The 21,744-nt window shown below is 44.0% G+C and overlaps 1 protein-coding gene across 1 annotated transcript in view; it reads left to right on the forward strand.

The window, feature by feature from the left end:
• The window catches only part of PROSER3 (proline and serine rich 3), a 1,217,796-nt gene that overhangs the window by 529,439 nt on the left and 666,613 nt on the right, over positions 1-21,744 (forward strand). Inside the window, exon 7 of the mRNA XM_044080441.1 lies at positions 15,144-15,274. Within this exon, the coding sequence (XP_043936376.1) occupies positions 15,144-15,274 (131 nt within the window). The remainder of the gene's footprint in view (positions 1-15,143; positions 15,275-21,744) is intronic.

Raw genomic sequence — 21,744 nt, forward strand, 5'->3', positions numbered from 1 at the left:
GACAGACTGTCACACTTCTTGTGTTTACTGCCTGGGACCTTTACACCTGCAGGACTCTTGTGCTGTATGCCATGGCTTCAGCCCGAGAGTCCTGCAGGAAAGAAAAAATAAACTTATTTTAAGAGGTTTGCTTAAGCCTGAGGGTTCCCTTACTGTTTCTTCGGGCAAACCCTCTAAGGCTTCTAGGTCCTCGACTCCAGCTTCTGAGTCGAGGCCTAAGGCTTCGAAACCTCCTGCTACATCGGCTCCCATTGGAGCCGATGAGTCTCAGACTGCAGCTTCTGTGGTTTCCTCGGCTCCGGCTGGAGCCGAGGTATTGGAAATTCCTGTGTCGGCTCCGATCAGACCATCGGAGCCGACATCTAGAAAGAGGTCTAGGTCACCATCCCTTGGCTCCGTTCATTCGGCTCCGGCATCTCCCTTGCTGTCTGAACGGAGCCATAGATCTCACTCCTCTAGGTCATCGAGGCTTTCGGATCATGACCTTCAGAGGGTAGTGAGTCGACTTCTTAAGTCCGAGGCACTGGCCCAAATGCTTCAGAGCCCGACTCATCAGTCGATGCTTGACCCTGTCCCTCAAAATATTCCTCCTCCGACTCCTTTGAGCTCGGAGCCGGGGCGTTTCGGAACCGAGACTGTGGTAGCGTCGGAGCCGATACAAATGCATTCGGCTCCGTTGTCGGCTCCGATTTCTTCCTTGGAAGAATCTCGGCGCCGGACTTCCCTCGTCAGCTCCGAGGGTGTGAGTGGCATCGGACCCTTGTCCGACCCCGCTCTCCCTCTCGGTTCCTAGGCGCTGGTGAGTTCGGCTCCGACATCGGCCTCGGAGCCATCACTGTCGGTGCCGAGGGGGGTTCTCAGCTTTTCGGAGCGGGGACCTCTGGCTCTGCCTGACAGGGGTGCGTTCGAGGTCATGCAGAGTGTGTTGGAACCTGGTTCAACTCCACAGTCGGCTCCGTCCGCCCCTCCCTCTTCGGTGCCTCAGGTTATGTCTACTCACTCCCTCATCCCAGACCGCAGAGAGCCAGCTCCTCAAGAATCCCCTGTGGGGATCTCATCCTCTTCTGAGGCCTCTCCTGTATTGGCAGGGGAGCCCCCTAGGAAGAGAAAGTGTAAGAGGAAACACATAAACTCACCTGAGTCTGTCACCTCTGACACAGATTTAGAGGATTCCGAGGGTTCCCCCCGTTCCCCTTCTGAAGATGTCTCCTTTGCAGACATTCTAGAAATCCTGAAACAGAGGGGAAATTGGCCAGCCCTTAACCCCTCGGAGGATGAATCTGTGTATCTTGAGGCGTTTGGCTCTCGCCCTTCCACCTCCTGGGTGTCTTCCCCCTTTGACCCCCTCATGCAGGTGGTAGCAAAAAAGGCTTGGACGGCTCCTGATTCAGTGGATCCCACTCCCAGGAGACCTTCAAAGTTTATCACGGCACCAACAGATAAACAATTTTTCACCAAAGGAGTTTCTGTGGATGCTATGGTGGTAGCTGCTGCCACTAAGAAGGAACTAGCTGATCCTTCGGTGCCTGTCCATCCTCCTAACAAGGAATCTAGGTCTATGGACAGGTACGGGAAGCGGATGTTTTCGTCAGCGACCTTTGCTATGCGTTCGCTGAACTACCTATGCCATTTCACTCGTCTTCAAAGAGATTTGATCAAGGAAGCAAGTGACATGTTGAAGGATCCTACGGCTGTGGGTTTTCAGGACAAGATGAACACTCAGCTGGCTACCCTAAATTCTATAGCTAACTCCTCCATGCGCCTCCTTTCATATGCGGCTGATGGAGCGAGCAGAGCCGCAGGGACAGGTGTGGCCTTACGCCGGCATGCCTGGATGCGGCTATGCAACTTTGCGGACCCCTTTAAAACGTCTTTCACTAATTCCCCGTTTGATGGATCATCTCTCTTTGGTCCTCAAGTGAAAGAAACCTTGACTAGGTGCGAGACGGATGGCAAGACTCTTTCTGCCGTCGGTGTCCGTTTTTCTACTCCTTCTAGGCCTTACCCCAAAGGCCAGAAAAGTGGAAAATGTGGTTCCGCAAACAATCTCAAGGGACTTTGCCTGACGCACAGAGTCGGTTCCCCGCCAGAGACAGTGGGGGGGGACAATAATGGTAGACGTCGCCCTAGAGGCAGGGGGGGTCCGCAGAACCAGGGCAATCGAGAAACCTTCTCCGATAAGCCCTTTCAGCATCCCTGAGGTGTTGCCCGACTGTCCACCTTCGGAGGCAGTCGGGGGACGATTGTCACTGTACCCAGAAGCCTGGCAATCCCTAACTCAAGACAAGTGGGTACAGTCCATCATTTCCGAAGGCTATTCCATTCCGTTCTTTCGCATTCCAAATCAATCAAAAAAATCCCTTCCAGATGTTCCACCCGCTCAAAGGGATCAAGCAGCTTTGGAAATTTCAAAGTTGCTTACAAAAAGAGCCATTCAGCCAGTACCAGCAGACCAGCAAGGATCCGGAATCTACTCCAAATTCTTTTTGGTTCCAAAGAAAACAGGGGACTGGAGACCCATTTTGGATCTCAGTATCTTGAACAAATCGGTCAAGAAAACAAGATTTCGGATGGTCACGCTACAATCCATCCTACCCCTTTTGGGAAAGGAAAACTGGATGTGCTCCATAGACCTCCAGGATGCGTACTATCATATAAAAATGAACAGACGCTCCAGGAGATTTCTCCGCTTCCGGCTGGGAACCAGTCACTTTCAATTCAGAGCCCTGCCCTTTGGTCTCACCACTGCCCCCCGGGTGTTTACCAAATGTATGGCAGTGGTAGCTTCTCACCTGAGACGTCAAGGATTCCAGGTGTTTCCATATTTGGACGACTGGCTCCTCACAGCTCCTACCAAGCATCTTCTGTTAATGGCCAGAAACTACACCTTTCGCATTTGTCGAAAGTTAGGCATCTCAATAAATTGCGAAAAGTCTGTTTTGTCGCCTTGTCGTGCTATTACCTTCATAGGCGCAAATCTAGACACAGTCAACATGTCTGCGAGACTAACAGACCAAAGAATAGCAGACATACGCAAACTGGTCTCTTTTCTCTTCCACAGCAACAGAGCCAAAGTAAGATTAGTTCTGAAAGTACTAGGGATTATGGCGGCTGCTATCCCTCTACTTCTATTAGCCAGATTCCACATGAGAATCCTGCAATGGATGCTCTTCACACAATGGTCGTACCAGGAACTTCCGATGTCCCACACCATTATGATTACGCAAGCATGCAAGAATCATCTTCTTTGGTGGGTTTCTTCCCCTCAGCTCTTACTGGGAAGACCCTTTGTTCCTCCCCCTCCGGTTGCTACTCTGACAACGGACGCCTCCCTGATCGGGTGGGGGGGGCATTATCAGGGAAGAACAGTCCAGGGCATATGGCAACCAGACGAATGCCACTTGCATATAAATGTTCTAGAGATGAGAGCAGTGCTTTTAGCGTTGCAAGCCCTTCAAGACTCTCTTCCCCTGGGAACGATAGCAATCCAGACGGACAATATGTCTGTAGTGTGGTATATCAACAAACAAGGCGGAACCAGGTCCTATCCCCTATGTCGAGAAGCACTCAGACTGTGGCAATGGGCGATTTCTTCTCAGCAGTTTCTGATAGCAACGCATATCCCCAGGAAGTCCAATCTAATCGCGGACAAATTGAGCAGAGCTATTCTCATGCCTCACGAGTGGTCTCTGAAAGATTCTATTCTTGAGAAAATATTTCTCAAGTGGGGTCAGCCTTGCTGCGACCTTTTTGCTACTCCCCAAAACAGCAAGTGCAGAGATTATTTCACCCTATTCCTGTTACCAGGCCAGCCCAGCAGAGACGCTCTAGTCCAGGTTTGGCCCCGGGGACTTCTGTATGCATTTCCTCCCTTCCCACTAATCTCTCAAGTGATACAGAAAGCTATCGCTCAGAAGGCCTCATTGATCCTCATTGCTCCTTACTGGCCTCGTCAGGTTTGGTTCCCCTTTCTACATCATTATCTGTTGGAGCAACCTTGGCATCTGGACCTAGTTCCAGATCTTTTGATCCATCAATCGGGTCAATTACATCGCTCCCTCCCCACTCTGAACCTCACTGCTTGGTTCCTCCAATTCCAACCTTAGCCAGGCTTCCTCAAATATCTCACTCTGTTCGAGATATTTTGATAGCTTCCCATAAATCTTCCACTCGGAAAATTTATCTTAGTAAGTGGAAACGTTTTGCCTATTGGGCTCAAGGAAGGGACATAGTTCCTTTCACTGCTTCCATCCAAATAGTCCTTGATTTTCTAGCTGAACTCTTCCACGCAGGTTCATCTCCTTCTACTCTTAAAGTTCAATTGGCAGCTATTTCTAACTTTCATGTGGGCATCTCAGATTCTGCCATCATGTCTCACAAGCTTTGCAAAGCTTTTTTGAAAGGAGTTTTTCTTCTCAGACCTCCTATAAGAAATCCTCCTCCTTCTTGGGACCTTAATTTAGTTCTCACATCTTTGATTCTTCCCCCGTTCGAACCTGCAGCTTCCTGTTCATTAAAATTGCTATCCTGGAAGACTCTCTTTCTGGTAGCCATTACTTCAGCTAGAAGGGTCTCAGAACTTCATGCACTCAGCAGTCAACCCCCGTATCTATTGTTTCATAAAGACAGAGTGTCCTTACGAACCAATCCATCCTTCTTACCTAAAGTGGCCTCTGTATCTAACCTAAATCAAAGCATTGACCTCCTTGTGTTTTCTCCTAACTTTTCTAACAGGTCTGAATAAAAATTGCATTGGCTAGATGTTCATCGTCAGTTAAGGTATTATTTGGATAGAACCAAACAGATCAGGAAAACTGACCAATTGTTTGTCTCTTATGCAGAAGGCAGGAAGGGACTTTCAATTTCGAAAGTATCACTCTCCAGATGGCTAACATCTCTGATTTCCTTTGTTTATGAAGTTAGACACCAAAAGCTGCCTAACAAACCTAAGGCTCACTCCACCAGAGCCTTGGCTACTTCTATAGCCTTCCAAGACAGGCTGCCTATTGACTCCATTTGTGCAGCGGCTACTTGGGCTACTCCTCACACTTTCATTTCTCATTACAAGTTGGATTTAGCTTCTAGACATAGAGCTAACTTTGGTTCCACTGTTCTCAAGAGTCTGTTCCGATAGGCCACCTGGGACAAGGTGCTAGGGACGCGGTCCCATCCAGCAAGAATGAAGGCGAGATTGACAACTTAACATATAGAAGTTATGTTCTTACCATAACGTTCCATGTTAGTTGTCTTCTTCTCGCCTTCTTTCTTGCGTCCCACCCTCCTTCCCCCTAGCCTGGACAGACCTAGAGGAGTTTGATTGTGACCTCTCTTTCTACCACCTCTATTGTAGATAGGTATATGCCGTTCTGTGCATATATTCCTTCTTCAGGTCTCAGGTCACCTTCTTTCCTTCCTTTTATAGAGGTGGGTTTTTTCCCTTTTCCAGTGGTTCTGGAGTTATTTTTAGCTGGGCATAGCTTACAAACGAGATCTGAGGTAATACCGCCTAGCATTGTGGGATATAAGGGGAGCCTCGAGCCGGTGGAACCAACTCTCGAGCTTTTAGAGTGGCCGAGTCGGAGCCGAGGTCGGCTCCGAACCCATCCAGCAAGAAAGAAGGCGAGAAGAAGACAACTAACATGGAACGTTATGGTAAGAACATAACTTCTATTTATTTGACATTTGAGGGATGTCTGTTTAGGCAAATGTCTGGAAATGCAATGGGGGCAGCATGTGCCCCCATTTTTGCAAATATTGTACTAACTCAGTGGGAGTTGTCAAAGGTGTTTACTTCTGAGGGAAAGAAACACTGTAGATTTTATGCGAGATACCTGGATGACATCCTAATATTTTGGTTTGGCAATCCAGACCAGTTGTCTGAATTTTCACTGTTTTTGAATTCTAGTACTACCTTCCTGAAATTCACCATGGATACACATACAGAGTGCATCAGTTACCTTGACATACAGGTTAGCAAAGACATGAGGAATAAGAAATTTTCCTCTACTATTTTTAGGAAGCCAACATACTCGAACACCCTTCTTCATTTTGAAAGTGGATACCCCTTGCACCAAAAGAGGTCTCTAGTGAAGGGACAAGGGGTGAGACTTGCTCGGAATGATAAGTGATTTGGATGAATTATACAAAGAAAGGGATGTTTTATTGGGCATGTTGATGAAGAGAGGTTATCCAGCGTTGGATGAGGTGACCCGCAAGAGAATTGAGAGACACTTTAACCCATTATTAGGTATTGATGTATCTGGAGGGAGTACATTATCAGATAACAGTGAAACAGCAACTGGTAACATCAGTAACTACAAAAATGCATTGATTTTTGACATACAATCTACAATTCCCACTAATTAGAGACGTTGTCAAGAATTGGTATATATTAAAAAGTGACGAGCTTACAAGTGTCAAATTGGGTGATGCATCAATTGTAGTTTATAAAAAAAGTATAAAAAACATATTGGAAAGAAACAAAGATAGAAAAAACAATGCCGATATAGGCAGGATGACAAAATGTGGACAAATGCACTCAGTGCAAGCACATTTTAGAGGGAGACAATGTATTTATTAAAAATTATGGTTGGGTGAGGCATAACCAGAAGAACAACTGTGGTACAAAAAATGTAGTGTATATATTGGTGTTCGTCAGATGTTGTTTTGGATATTACATAGGAAAAACAAAGAATGCATTTAGAATGCGGATATATCAGCATATTTATGATATAGGGAAGGCCAATACAAAAAATGCACTGGCCAAACACCTCATTAACTTTCCAGGTCATTATTTTAAGTTTGCGATGTTGGAACAAGTAGAGATGAATGAAAGGAGTGGTTCATTGGATGTGTGTTTAGAATATAAAGAATTCTTATGGCTGCTGAGGGTTAATGGTACAGGTTTTCCAGGTCTTAATGAAGTAGCATCCCTCAGCAGCTATTTAAAATTAAAAGTGGATCACCACTTTTAAATGTATTGTACAAATATGTGTATGAACAGAAAACTGTTTATGTATTTAAAATGACATAATTATCTTTAATATACATGCATATATTTTCATATATATGTATATTTTTATGTCTTAGTTTTTATAAACGGATACTTCATTTTAGTATTTTGTAGTACATTAGATTGTATTTTGCATAGCATACACAAATAGTAATCTGAGCCTGTTTTTTTAAATGGAAGGAAAGCATCAGTTAGATATGCTAATGTGCTTAAACAAGAGTATTTAATGTGTTTACCACTGGTAATTGTATTCTGAAGAAGTCATTGGTAATTGTGATGAAAGCACTAAATAAACTTTATTTCCTCGCATCCAGTTCACCTTCGTGCTTATTCATTTGTTATTTAGTTTGTTCTACTTTATTCGTGGCAAATAACCCACTAGTCTTTCCTAGAGGTAGAATCTTGGCTAGCTAATGCTCAACTCATTCTTAACCCCAGTAAGACTAAACTTATGCTTTTTCATCCCACTAGATCAACCCCCCCCCCAACCTTTAATATATCATCTAAAAACAATAAAATCATTTCCCCAGTATCCCATACCAAGCTTCTTGAAGTAATCATAGACAGCAACATGAAATTCGACATACACATAGCCCAGTTAACAAAAAAAAAAAAAAGTACATAAAAACTTGGATCACTATACATATATAAAAAAAATCATCGCTAATATCACTAAAGCCACCATAGCTAGAACTCACCTGGTCTGTACACTTCTCTATGCATCTCCTGTCCTCACCAACATCAAGAAATCTGACCCAAGCAAACTGGATGCCTGCTACAATAAAATTGTAAAGTTCACCACTGCCTCTACTTTTATATCGCATCATTGCATAGCCCTAAAACAACTGTCATGGTTAGAATTGCCCAACCATCTAGTCTACAATGAACTGTCCATGACACATTAATTTCACTACCATCCAGACAATACCTATGCCCTACATAACCTCCTTAAACCATACTCTGCCAATCGTGTCCTTGGTTCCAGCAATAAATCACTATTAAAGATTACAAAATCTAACAACACTGCCAGAGAAGCTCTGTCTTCTAACTGCTTAGCTAAACTTTGGAATTCTCTCCCCACAACATAAAAACAACCACTAATACTTCATAATTCAAATACATCCTAAAAACTAATTTAAACAAATCCTGGATATGCCCCTGTTGTAACCCAAGCTAAGATAAATATCCTTTGGCTTTGGCCAGTCAGCCTCTCATAACTTTCTGTCCATTACTTCAAAATATCTAACACCCCTGCACTTCCACCCTGACTGTGTTTCCATCAAAATCCTCTCCACCCTGACTGTGTTTCCATCAAAATCCTCTCCACGATTACTGCTATTCTATGTACTCTTTTTGTCCAAGATTGTTGTTGCACTCTGCACTAGAATCCAAGAATGATAAGAATAATATGATTGTACTGAACTGATATAATGTGACATGTTTGATTTATATCTCTGTTTTCTAATTAAAGTATTTGTCAATCTGTGTAACAAAAATATTAGTGTAAACCTCCATATATATTTTTAGTGTTGGAGCTTTTCTGCCCAGGCGTCTGCTGAAAAAATACAGCTTGCCCAGATGGACTTTCCTGGTAAACAAATGTAAAGTAAATGTAAAATAAGATGATTAAAATAAAATACTAAAAACTGTGTGGAATCTTTTTGTTTCTCCCACGATATCAAATGCAGCAGGTTCTTTGCCCCAATCCCCCCCAGAGGGGAAGTCACCCAGGGATGCTCTAATCTACATTTGGACCCCCGGTATCCTTTCCAAAATTTCTTCTTAAAGCATTAGACAGAAAGCTCACTGTGATTTTTCATTGCTCCCCTTTGACCTCAACAAATATGGTTCCCCTGTCTGTGATTTCATTTGAAGCAACTCTCATGAGTTCTGCATCCCAGCCAGGATTTCATTTCTTATCCATCTGGCCTGCCTTTCCCAGACATTCGAGCCCTAAAATTAGCTGCTTGGTTTTTCCATTTCCAATGAGGCAATCCAGGCTTTCCTCACAAGTGGTCCACATTCTCACTTCAAACCATCTACTAGGAAGATTTAAAAAAGCAAATGGAAAAGGTTATCTATTTGGGCTACTCAAAGGAATTTAGACCCTTTCTCAGTGCACCTTCCAGTGATCTTAGACTTTCTAGCCTGTTTTTTTCAAAATGGTGCCAGCTACCCTTCTATCAAAAATCCAGTTGTCAGCTATTTCTAGCTTTCACTTTGAAGGGAATCATCCCAAATTGCCTGTCTCACATTATCTAAATTTTTTTAGAGGTGAACTTTTCTCCCCAGATTTCTTGTTGAGATCCTACCCCTCCTTGGGACATTACTATTTTACTTCAATCCATGACTGGACCAGACCACCATTCGAACATTCAATCTAGAGGGATTTCCAGTTCTTAACATGGAACATGTTATTCTTGGTGACAGTTACTTCCACTAGGAAGATATCAGAACTCCAAGCTCTTATCTTGTAAATATCCATACATCATTTTTCATAAGGACAGAGTTTCCCTCTGAACCAGTCCTTCTTTTTACCAAAGGTAGCTACCAAGACCACTTTAAGTCAGAACATCAGTCTTGTCTTTCAGATTTCTTGCTGAATTTTTCCAGTAATGAAGAATATATGCTGTGTATTTGTTGGATGTTAATAGACAGCTCCATTTTTCTATCCACCTTACAAAAGCATTCAGAAGGTCTGATCAGCTTTTTGTGTCCTTCTCAGCAAATAGACTGGGTCATGGAGTGTTTTCTCCTGTGTACGTGATGAATCTGGGCATCTTGGGGCAATGCAGCAATTGCCTCATATACACAGCACAGACAACCATCTCCTACCATCCAACATTACAACCTGTGAGAGATGCACTTATATAGCAAAGCTGTCTTCACCCAGGACTGGACTAGACAGTCAAGAGGTGAAGGCAAACGCTTGCACCACACCACACTCATCACATAGTCCCTCAAAACCTGCACCACCATAACACACAGCAACACAAAACACACACCTACATTTGTGAGGCTCTCAATAAAAATCTGCTCAAGCAACAGAGACCTTCAAAGCAGAAACGCATGCAACCTCCACCCCCCAACACAACCCAAATGACACATAGCCCACAAACTCAGTGTGCCACTCAACTATAGCCCATAAGGTATAACAATGTACCCAACACTCTAGTCATAGGTGACTCTATAGTCAGGCACACTGATGTCTCACTCACCAGGCTAAACAAGGAAAAAGTTACTGTCAGCTGCCTGTCGGGTGCCAGGATCCGCCACATAGCGCATGCACTCAGGTCACTCCACAACAAGTACAAATATGACTGTCATTGTCCATGTTGGTGTGAATGACCTGAGATGTGCCTCCCTGGACTACATGAAAAGAGACATGGAGGATCTCCCGATCTTGTAGCCCAGGCAGGTATGACCCTAGCCCTGAGTAGCATCCTGCCATCACCCAGAATGATACACAGTACAAGGACAAAATGATTGACTTCAACAGTTGGCTAAGCTTCTGGTGTCATTCTAAGGGGATCCAGTATCTGTCTTCCTGGGATGACATAATCAACAGACCACAATGCTTTGCCAGAGATGGCCTGCACCTGGCGCCCTTGGGATTCCGGATGCTGGCTAAGGCTCTTGCCACCCCTATAGTGCCTTTTTTAGGTAAGGTTCAAATGACAAATTCCCCACCGTAACAGGTTCAAGCAAGCAAAATCTGAGGATAATGCTACTCAGTGCTAGAAGCCTAAACCTCAAAATGCATTCACTCGAGGCACTCCTTAAAATGGAGAACATCGACATCTGTGCAGTGACAGAGACCTGGTTCAAGGCTCCAGAGAGCACCCCTGCATTACTAGGCTATAATTCATACCACACCTTTCGGCCAATTAACCTTGATTGAAACACTAAAGGTGGAGGCGTGTCCATATTCATTAAGGATATCCACACCTCCAGGCTAGTTGCTTAGCATAATGCATCCGAGATTATCCAAGTGCAACTAACTCTGGGCAAGACCGCAATCCAAATTGTAACTTGCTACAAATCCCCCACTATGCCCCAGGATTCCCACTCCTCATTTCTTGATGCACTGGAAAATATTAGGGTACAACCCAACACCCTAATAATGGGCGATTTCAGTTACCCCACCATTAACTGGGAAAACTACTCATGTACCAACTCTTTCTTTCACCGTTTTCTGGAATTCATAAATTCCAGCGTCTTGGATCAATTACCCACACCCCCACCAGGGGCAGCAATATCCTAGACCTGGTCATTACCAACATGGGCGACCGGTGTTCCACACCAGAGGTCAGTTCATCGTTGGTCAGATCCGACCACAAGCTAATCAGCCTAAACATTTACATCCCGCCCCCACTAGGAAAACCACTGTAAAAAATTTCTTCAAAGCCAACTTCACGTTTCTTAAGACAGAAGTGGCAAACTTTGCAACACCCATGTAGATGGACAATAGAGGTATGACTGCTGAATCCTACACAAATGCACGTTATAAGCACTTACACGAGTGCATGGATCGTGCTATCCCTAACAAAGCCAAGATGCTGTCCTCCAAAACAAGGAAGCCCATCTGGTGGTCCCCTGCCTTAAACAAACTCTACAACAGGAGAAAGAAACTGTTGCACAAAAGAGTAAAATCCCATGACTGCAAGAATTCCCTGATCAGCCTCAGTAAGAAGCCGAGATCCCTCATAAAATCCACCAAAGCTAGTTATGAAAACAAAATCACCACTGATTGTAAAGACAACCACAGAGAATTCTATAGCTATGTCAAGAATCTCAGTGGCAACACTCAGATCTGCTCTGAGTTATAGAACAATGGCACTAAATATACAGAACCAACTGATATTGCCAACATCCTGGCAGATAGGTTCATTGCTAACTTTACACCCCCCCCCACCCTCTAAAGGTCCCATCTCTGTAATGGAAGAATGCAAAGTTCCTGTAATCACGACTGCACAGGCAAAAACCACACTCTCCAAAGCCAAGAACACAGCATCCATGGGACCTGACAACACCCCACCTAAGCACCATGTTCAATCATAGCCTCACCTCATGCTTTGTGCCCAGCGAATGGTGCACAGTGATTTTTATCCCACTCCACAATGGGGGAGCCACCACGGACCCCGGGAACTACCGCCCCATTAGCCTAACGAGCCTGGTCTACAAGGCCATGGAACGTATCATCATGGAACTTGTAAACAAAGACATTGGTAATCTCCAAACTCTGGACCCCACACAGTTCGGGTTTGTAAAAGGCAGATCATGTCTCCTAAACCTGACTGACTTCTTTGAAGCAGTCACCAAAGCTGTAGACGAGGGTAAGGTGGTTCACACAGCCTATCTAAATTTCGCCAAGGCTTTTGACACCATCCTCCACTCTGGAATTATAGATAAACTCACTAAACGAGGTATAAATCCCTATGTCACAAGATGGGTTGCCAACTGGCTCACTGACAGAACCCACACTGTGAAAGTAGCAGATTCCAAGTACGACTTCAGACCAGTGACAAGTGGAGTACCACAGGGTTCAATCCTGGGCCCTCTCCTGTATGGTATCTACTTTTATGAAGTACATGCTAACACAGAAGGTCTTTGGCTAACGAAGTTCGCAGATGACTGCAAACTAGGAGCCATAATTGAAACTCCAAACAATGTGGACATCCTACAAAAGGGCCTCACTGAGACAGATGTCTGGTGTCAAAGCCATGGCCTCAAGCTCAATGCCAAAAAGTGCATTGTCATCCCCTTTGGTAAAAACTCTGTACCCATGAGCTACAACATAGGAGGCTGTCTGCTTAACACCGAAAGTGTTTTAAGAGTCCTTGGGACACAGGTGGACAGTAGTCTCTCCTTTGATAATCACATCACCACAGTAGTTAGGAAATCCTTTTACATGGCACACCTCAACACAAAATGTTTCTCATCCAGGAAAAAAAGAGGTCATTGTTCCCCTCTACTCATCACTCATTAGACCCAGTATAGAGTATAGCACCCCTTTTGGTATGTACCTCACAAGACATCTACAACAACTGAAAAGGCCGCAGAAATACCTCACAAAGAGGATTACCAGCCTCAAACAGATGCCCGACGCAGACCGCCTCAAAAAACTCCAGCTTCACTCTGTCGCATATCGCCTACTTAGAGGTGATCTCTGCCTAACATACAAAGCTATGTCAAACCCAGAGCTGTTGGACATGCTTCACTTAAAGAAATCCCTCTGAGCTACACACTCTAGTGACCTAAACCTTGTCACCACAGTAAACAGAACATGCTGGAAGGGGATACATTCCTGTCCCAGAAACTTCCCATACTCTGAAACAAACTACCCATCTATGTCAAGCAAAGTTCCTCATTAGCACTCATTAAGAAAAATCTTGATGATTGGATAGAAAATAGGAAATTCACCCCGGGGATCACCTCTGTGGCTCTGCTCAACAGGGGCACAGGAAAATAGTTTTTTTGGGTGGCGAAAGCCAGGGTACCTTTTTGGCTAGGCTTGTATAGGCCCTAGGGCTGATGGCCTGGCACCTACCTATGAACCTATAGAGTTTATAAAGTCACTTTATCAAGATAGTTTCTGCTTGCATTACACGTGTATACAAAGAAAAAGGATTACCCTTACCTAGACACTTCAAAGCTCCGTCTACAAGATTTGTGGCAACCTCAACTGCTTTTTTTTTCCAGACCATGTATTGATGACATTTGTGCAGCTGCCACTTGTCAAATGTTCATACCTTCATATCCTATTATAAAATGGATTTTCTCTCAAAAGGCAGAGCAGTTTTTGGTTCAGCTGTCCTCTGGAATAACCTTCCATGAATCCACCCAAACGTTATATTAGCAGTGGACTCTTGTGTCATCTGTCGAGGACTGGATGGAAAAGACAACATTAGATGCAAAAGTTATGTACTTACCATAACAATAGATCTGTGTTGCCTGCTTCTGTCCTTCCTTAACTTCCGTCCCACCTCTCCCACTACCTGATTATGGAATTCACTATTCCTTTGTACTGGTTTTACCCAACTAACCTATTCTGAGGATCCTTAAAGTGCATGTTTTAACTCCAGCTGAGCTTATGAGCATTCATGTTGCCTTTGGATAATTTTTGTAGCATTATTATTATTATTATTATTATTATGGGGGTTGTCTGTATCATTAGGCTAACTCGATTTAAGGTAATGTTGGGCTTTGTAGCAGGTTATGGATAAGGGGAGGAGCCTGGAGTTGGGATCCAAAGTCCTAAGTGGCTGAATATGGATCTTAAATCAAGTCTGTTGAAGAAGGACTAAAGCAGACAACACACATCTATTTTTACGGTAAGTAAATAACTTTTGAATTAATATTCAGTTGCTTTTTCCTTTAGAAGATGTTTTTATGTATGGTGTGGCAGTTACAGATGTAGGGATCCAGAAATTGATGTTTCAGTCTTTTGTTTGTCACTGTTTTTGTTCCTTTAGTATCTGTAATGTAAGTGACTGATGGTAGTCGTATAGGTTTTTTGTTGTGTTTATCAAGCATATGAATATTAAAATGTCTAGTGGTAAACAATGTATACATTGAGTTGCAGTACAAGCAGGCTTCTGCTAGTTGTTACAGTACCCCCTTTCCTCTCTTGTCCCTCTGTAGTCACACGTTTCTTCAGTTGTACAGAAGCTTAAGGAAGGTACTGATAGGGCATACAGGGTCATAAGACTCACTCATTAGCTTTGGACTATATGTGAATCTATGTGATTCTGTAATTATGCAAGATAATTTTTTTGTTGTTAAACTGTGTGAACTGTTTCATCATGTTTATTTTCAGTCTTATGTGTAATTGCCAGATCATTGCTGCAGCAAAATTGCAATCTTGTACATAAAAAAGTCAGAATAATAATCATGTCTGGTCTGGTCCTTTACTCAGCCACTCCCACCTCCACCCATGGGCACAGTGTGTACATCTGATATATCAGAAGTACACATTTTACATTGTTTGAAATTATATCATTCTAGCAAGATAAACTAATGGTTTCAAAAAGGATACTTTTCTGTGCCAGAATGGTGGCATCCTGAAATGATTAACTGCATGTACCATGTTCCTATTTCTTACATGTATATATTTATCTGTTACAAATAGTGAGATGTCTCTAAGCAGCTCTGCCGCAGTCAGTTCAGAAGGTGTTGGCTCATCCCCTCTTTCTTCCATCCCAAGTGTTAAAGAAGCTGTTCGAAGGCAGTATATACCAAATTTGATCAGTCCTTCAACAGGTAAGAATATCATAACCTCCTGGCATCATTCACTAGAGCTGTTTGATATTTGCCCCACAAATTGTTCAGCAATGTTTGAGTAGTTCTTTTGCATCAAGGGAGGAAGTCATGCAAATAATTTCCACCTTGTGAGTGCTGTTTGAAAAAGTTTTGTTGCAATTATTTTCTCTGAAATTTACATTTATTTTATTTTTATTTATTTTTTCATTTTACATTTGTTTACCATGAGAGTTTGACTGGGATAGATACCCATTTTCAGCAGAGGCCCGGGGAGAAAACACCATACAGTACTAAGGTTAACAGTATAGAAAACATCCACATAGAAATATACATGAAAAATTATACATAAGAAATTTGAGGAGATTATATTTAAAAGGAAATAACTGTTATATCCATTAAGAAACAATTGTAAGTTCAAGTGAAAAACACTTAATGAATATACATAAGTAGCTGTAAAACAATAATTTGCATTGGAAGAAGTAGGTATTGCTTACAAAATCTGGATAGGAGTATTTGGTACAGTGCAAATGCAGACTTAGGTAGTTTGAGTTTCTAGCATATAGCAACCTGTGTGAGGTAGTTTGAGTAGTATCAGTGGATAGGTTTGGGAAGCTTGTATACTCTTCACTGACTTTTTCTATCCGTGCGCTGAATTATTTGGCACATGTGATTCGACTTCAGCGAGACCTTGCTTCGGATTTCGCTGAGTCACCCCCGGAGTCTTTTTCGCCGCAGGACAGACAGCTGTTCCTGGCGAAAATGTCTACTCAGAAGTCAGTCTCAAATACATCTATGTGGCTACTTTCCCACACCACGGAAGGAGCAGCTAGAGCGGCTGGGACAGGCATAGCCATGTGGTGGTATGCCTGGCTCAGATTGTGTCAGTTTGTGGACCCTTATCGATGCTCCCTACGACGGCTCTTCCCTCTTGGGAAGACAGTATGTGACACACTTGTCCAGAGTGAAAAGGACGGGAAGACTTTGTCTGCCATCTGAGACCGCTTCTCTGACCCTCAGCGGTCCTTCTCTAGGAATCAGAGGGCAGAAGAAGATGTGGTTCTGAAAATCTCAGTTTTCCTGGGATTCTCAGGAAAGTTATTCCCCCAGAGGCAGAGGGGGACAGGATTGACGCTGACTCAGAGGTAAAGGGGGTATCAGGAATTTTGGGTCTAGGGAATCCTTTTCTGATAGACCTGGTCAGCAGCCCTGAGGGGTTGCCAACTGTCCTACTCTGGAGGCAGTCTGTGGACGATTGTCCTTACACCCAGCGGCATGGGAGTCCATTACGACAGACCACTGGGCTCTTCAGATAATATCCAGAGGTTACTCTGTTCCTTTCATTGCCCCTCCAGACATTACAAAACACCTCCCAGATGTTCCACCCGCTCACAGGGAGGCCGCAGCTCTAGAGGTTTCAAAGCTGCTTCTCAAACGAGCCATCGAAAAGGCCCCCCCCCCCCCCGATCAGTCCGGATTAGGCATCTACTCAAGGTTCTTTTTGGTGCCAAAAAAGACGGGGGACCTCAGGCCCATTCTAGACCTGTCAACATTAAACCTGTTGGTAGCAAAACAGAAATTCCGGATGGTCACCCTACAGTCCATTCTACCTAGTCTCCGAGTGTGCGACTGGATATGCTCGTTAGACCTTCAGGATGCTTACTACCACAGCAAAATACACAGAAGCTCCAAGAGGTTTCTGCGCTTCCGGCTGGGAGCCAGTCACTTTCAGTTCAGGGCCCTACCCTTTGGTCTCACCACAGCCCCCAGGGTGTTCAAGGTAATGGCAGTTGTAGCAGCCCACCTGAAGCTTCAGGGTATTCAAGTGTTTCCTTACCTGGATGACTGGCTCTTCACTGTGCACAACAAGCAGCACTTGTGTCTGGCCTGAGATTATTTCATTCGGTTAGCAGACCTACTGGGAATTACAGTCAATGTTCACAAATCCCATTTGCAACCGGTACAAATTCTGGACTTCATTGGGGCACGGTTAGACACTTTGCAGATGAAGGTATTCCTAACTCCAGACAGGATTCTACATCTCAGGGGCCACATAGCTCAGATAGCGAACTCCCAGTCTTCAAAGGCGAGTGAGATTCTCCGGGCTCTGGGCTGCATGGCTGCCTCCATATCTATTCTCCCGTATGCACGCCTTCACATGCGGGTTCTTCAATGGACTTTGGCTGTCCAGTGGTCTTGGCTAGACCTACCCATGGAATTTCCATTCAAGATCAGTCACATCTGCAGGACATCTCTTCTTTGGGGGGTAACTTCACCGGAGATATCGAGGATGCCCATTTGCGTCACCCTCAGTCCAAACCACAGTGACCACAGACGCCTTCCAACTCTGGTGGGGAGGACACTGTTTGGGAAGGACAGTCCAAGGCACATGGTCCCAGACAGAGACCAATTTGCACATCAATGTTCTAGAGATGAGGGCAGTGCTTTTAGCGTTGGAAGCCTTTCACATAGTCCTCCCTCTCAGATTGATTGCAATTCAGTCAGACAACATGTCTGTTGTCTGGTATATCAACAAGCAGGGGGGAACCAGATCCTACCCTCTATGTCGCGAGGCCATGAGAGTGTGGGAATAGGCGATTTCCACCGGTTTGTGTCTCATAGCAATGCACATCCCGGGGCGCTCCAACATTTTAGCGGACAGATTGAGCCGGCCATTCTGATGCCTTATGAGTGGTCTCTGAAACAGTCAGTAGTGGAGGAGATTTTCCTGGCATGGGGTCAGCCTTGCTGCGATCTCTTCACATCTCCTTCCAACGCGAAGTGCAGCGAGTTCTTCGCTCTGATTCCCTCACCAGGGGAAGCCCCCAGAGACGCTCTAGTCCATGCCTGGCCCCCTGGGCTTCTGTATGCTTATCCACCTTTACCTGTCATTCCGAAGTTTCTTCAGAAAGCTTGCTGACTACGGTGCAAAGTGATCCTCATTGTCCCATTCTGTCCTCGTCAGGTTTGGTTCCCATTCCTTTGGTCTCATCTATTAGCTCCCCCGTGGGTTCTGGATCCCTTCCTGGAACTAATTTCCCATCCGTCGGGGATACGTCCACCTGACCTGGGCAGCCTTAAGCTAACATCTTGGTTGCTCCAGTTCCATTAATCGCCAGGGCTCCCAGTCTTTCATCCCAGATAAAATCTATTCTAGTGGCCTCTCTTCAAGACTCCACTAGGAAACTATATTGCAGTGAATGGAAGCTCTTTTCCATTTTGGCATCACAGAGAGAAATGGATCCCTTTATAGCTCCTGTTCCAGCGGTGTTGGACTTCCTGTCTGGTATCTTTCAGCAAGGAGCTATTTCCTCCACAGTGAAAGTACAATTGGCAGCCATTTCCAGTTTTCACGTTGGTGAAGACAACATGGCCTTAGCCTCCTCTAGGCTGTGTAAGGCTTTTCTTAAAGGTACGTTTCTGCTACGGCCCCCTGTCAAGGATTCTGTACCCCCTTGGGACCTTACTTTTGCTTTACAGGCATTGGTAGCCCCTCCTTTTGAACCCGCAGCTTTGGTGGACTTAAAATTTTTGTCCTGGAAGACAGCTTTCCTAGTCGTCATCACATCGGCTAGGAGAGTTTCTGAGCTTCAAGCTCTGTCTGCCGTGCCTCTGTATTTGGTCTTCCATAAGGATAGGGTTTCCTTCCGTACTAACCCTTCCTTCTTACCTAAAGTGGCATCTGAAGCAAACATAAACCAGTCCATTAATCTGCCCGTTTTCTTTCCCAGCTTTCAAAATAGAGGTGAATACAAACTCCATTTGTTGGATGTTCATAGAAAACTTAGTTTTTATCTTCATAGAATGAAATCTTTCCGCAAGACTGACAAATTGTTTCCTTTTCCAAAGCATTTATTTGAAAGCTATTTCTAAAGTTTCTTTAGCAAGATGGATCACTCTTTGTATTTCATATGCTTACAGATTAAAAGGTTTATCTCCTCCTGGTATAGTTAAGGCTCACTCTACCAGGTCCATGGCGACTTCTGCTGCTTTTTGGTCCAGGGTACCTTTGGACGATATTTGCACAGCAGCAACATGGGCCAATTCACATACCTTCATTTCCCATTACAAATTGTACCTGATTTCGAGGGGTAGACCATCCTTTGGCTCTGCGGTGCTTAGGAATATCCTTCTATAAGGGCCTCCCAGGATCGGAGTAGCTGGAGACTGTGTCCCACAGGTTGCAGATAAAATTAAGTTAACTACTTCAGATAAAGAAGTTATGTACTCACCATAACGTTCCATCTGAGTAGTTATACTTCATTTTTCTGCAACATTCCCTCCCTCCATCCCCCGGACCTTATCCTGTTTTTAGGTTGGTTATTGGGTTGAGTTGCATATATATTGTTAGTTGCAGCAAACTCGATCTGAGGGAAGATAGGAGATGGTAGGGCATTATGGGTAAGGGGAGGAGCTCGGAGCTTGGAGCAGATGCTAGAAAAATTAGTTGCTGGCTCGGATCCGATACAGATCCGTATACCCACAGGTTGCAGAAAAATGAAGTATAACTACTCAGATGGAATGTTATGGTGAGTACATAACTTGTTTTTCTAGCTTACAGCAACCTATATGAAGTAGTTTGAGTTTCTAACATACAGCAAAGCTGTGAGATGATAATACGGTAAAAGACGTATCAAATGCAGCTCTCTGCATGAAACACAATTTCCCCCAAGAGCACACAGAGAAACGCTCCACTGGGACTGGACTGTCTCTCTCTCTCCAGATCCCAAACAAACCCCACCTTGGAGCACTGTGTCCCAGTTCCAAGTATCTGACACACACACTTGAATATCTGATTTTTCACACACACACCGGGGAAAGGCAGATACAGATTCAACAGCTGTGTCCCCTCTCTCTAGACTACAAGCTAGATTGCTGCCACCAGCCAGATACTTTAAGACTCTTACAAAGGGTAACCAAATGTACTGTGTCAAATTAATACTGATATAAGTGGTAGAGTGTGACCGAAGCAGTAAGGCTTTCTGGAGTGGCCACAGTGTCACGAAAATAAGCACAAGTATCTCAAGATGTTAAAAGTATTCACTACTAAAGACCAGCCACAATGAAAAGGTATAAAAATATTTAATAATGAATAATAAAGTAGAAAACTGAAGAATACCTAATATTTTGTTGCTATAAACAACAGAGTTGTCAGTCACAGGACATATACAAACAACACTGTTAGAATCTCACAGATGCAGAAAAAGAAATAATGCTAAACTAATCTCACTTTACTTTTCCTAACTGAACTAAAGAGAAACTGTTCCTAGTTAACTCACTTAGTATCACAAGGCAAGATGTACTGCTGAGATGCTTACTTCCATGAGGCAAGATGAGATACTACACACTGACTGAACTGTACAACTAACAAATACTGAACTGTGATAACTGACATAGATCTTTTATATCAGGTACCAAAGAAAAACAGAAACAAACTGCTGCTGCCAGACTTCAGCCCTTCAGCTGGTTAAGCAACTTTTACAAATATATTTTTAATACAAGCATCTGTACAAATCAGTGTGACAGTCAAACGACACATGATTACTTGCAAAACATCAGCTATGCTGGCATATGCCGCACATGCACTGTCTCACTTCTCTTAGTACAGCTAGCAATACCTCACAATGTTGCATCAATAAAATGTGATGACACGCCCTTCTGTATTCCATGTCAGTGATCAAGGAGCCCTAATCCTCACCACCAACACTGGTGAGAGGTGGTTGCTAAACACAGGAATAATGTATTTACACAGTATTTCAAATGCAGCTCCCTGCATCAAGCACAGTTTGCCCCAAGAGCACACACGGAACACGCTCCACTGGGACTGGACTCTGTCTTTCTACATCCCAAACAAGACCCACCTTGGAGCACTGTGTCCCAGTCCCAAGTATCTGACACATACCTGAATATCTGATTTTTCACACACATACACGCATATGGGAAATGCTTAGATTCAACAGCTGTGTCCCCTTTCTCCAGACTACAAGGTAGATTGCTACCACATGCTCGATACTTTAAAGCTTTACAAAGGGTAACCAATTATACTGTGTCAAATTGATGCTGATATGAAAATGGTAGAGTGTGGCTGAAGTAGTATGACTTTTCAGAGTGACCAAATGGCACTGAAACAAGCGCTGGTACTCTTCTAAGATCTTAAAAGTATTTACTAAAACACCAGCCACAATACAAAGGTATAAATAGAAGTTATGTTCTTACCATAACGTTCCATGTTGTCTTCTTCTCGCCTTCATTCTTGCTTGATGGGTTCGGAGCCGACTTCGGCTCCGACTCGGCCACTCTAAAAGCTCGAGAGTTGGTTCCACCGGCTCGAGGCTCCCCTTATATCCCACAATGCTAGGCGAGAGTTACCTCAGATCTCGTTTGTAAGCTAACCCAGCTTATAATAGTAACAGAATAACTGTAAACAGAGTCCACCTCTAACAACAGGAAGAAAGAAGGGTGACCTACATCCT

This window comes from Protopterus annectens, chromosome 8.part0 (assembly GCF_019279795.1).
Source record: "Protopterus annectens isolate FY-2018-M chromosome 8.part0, PAN1.0, whole genome shotgun sequence".
NCBI classification, from domain to species: Eukaryota; Metazoa; Chordata; order Ceratodontiformes; family Protopteridae; genus Protopterus; species Protopterus annectens.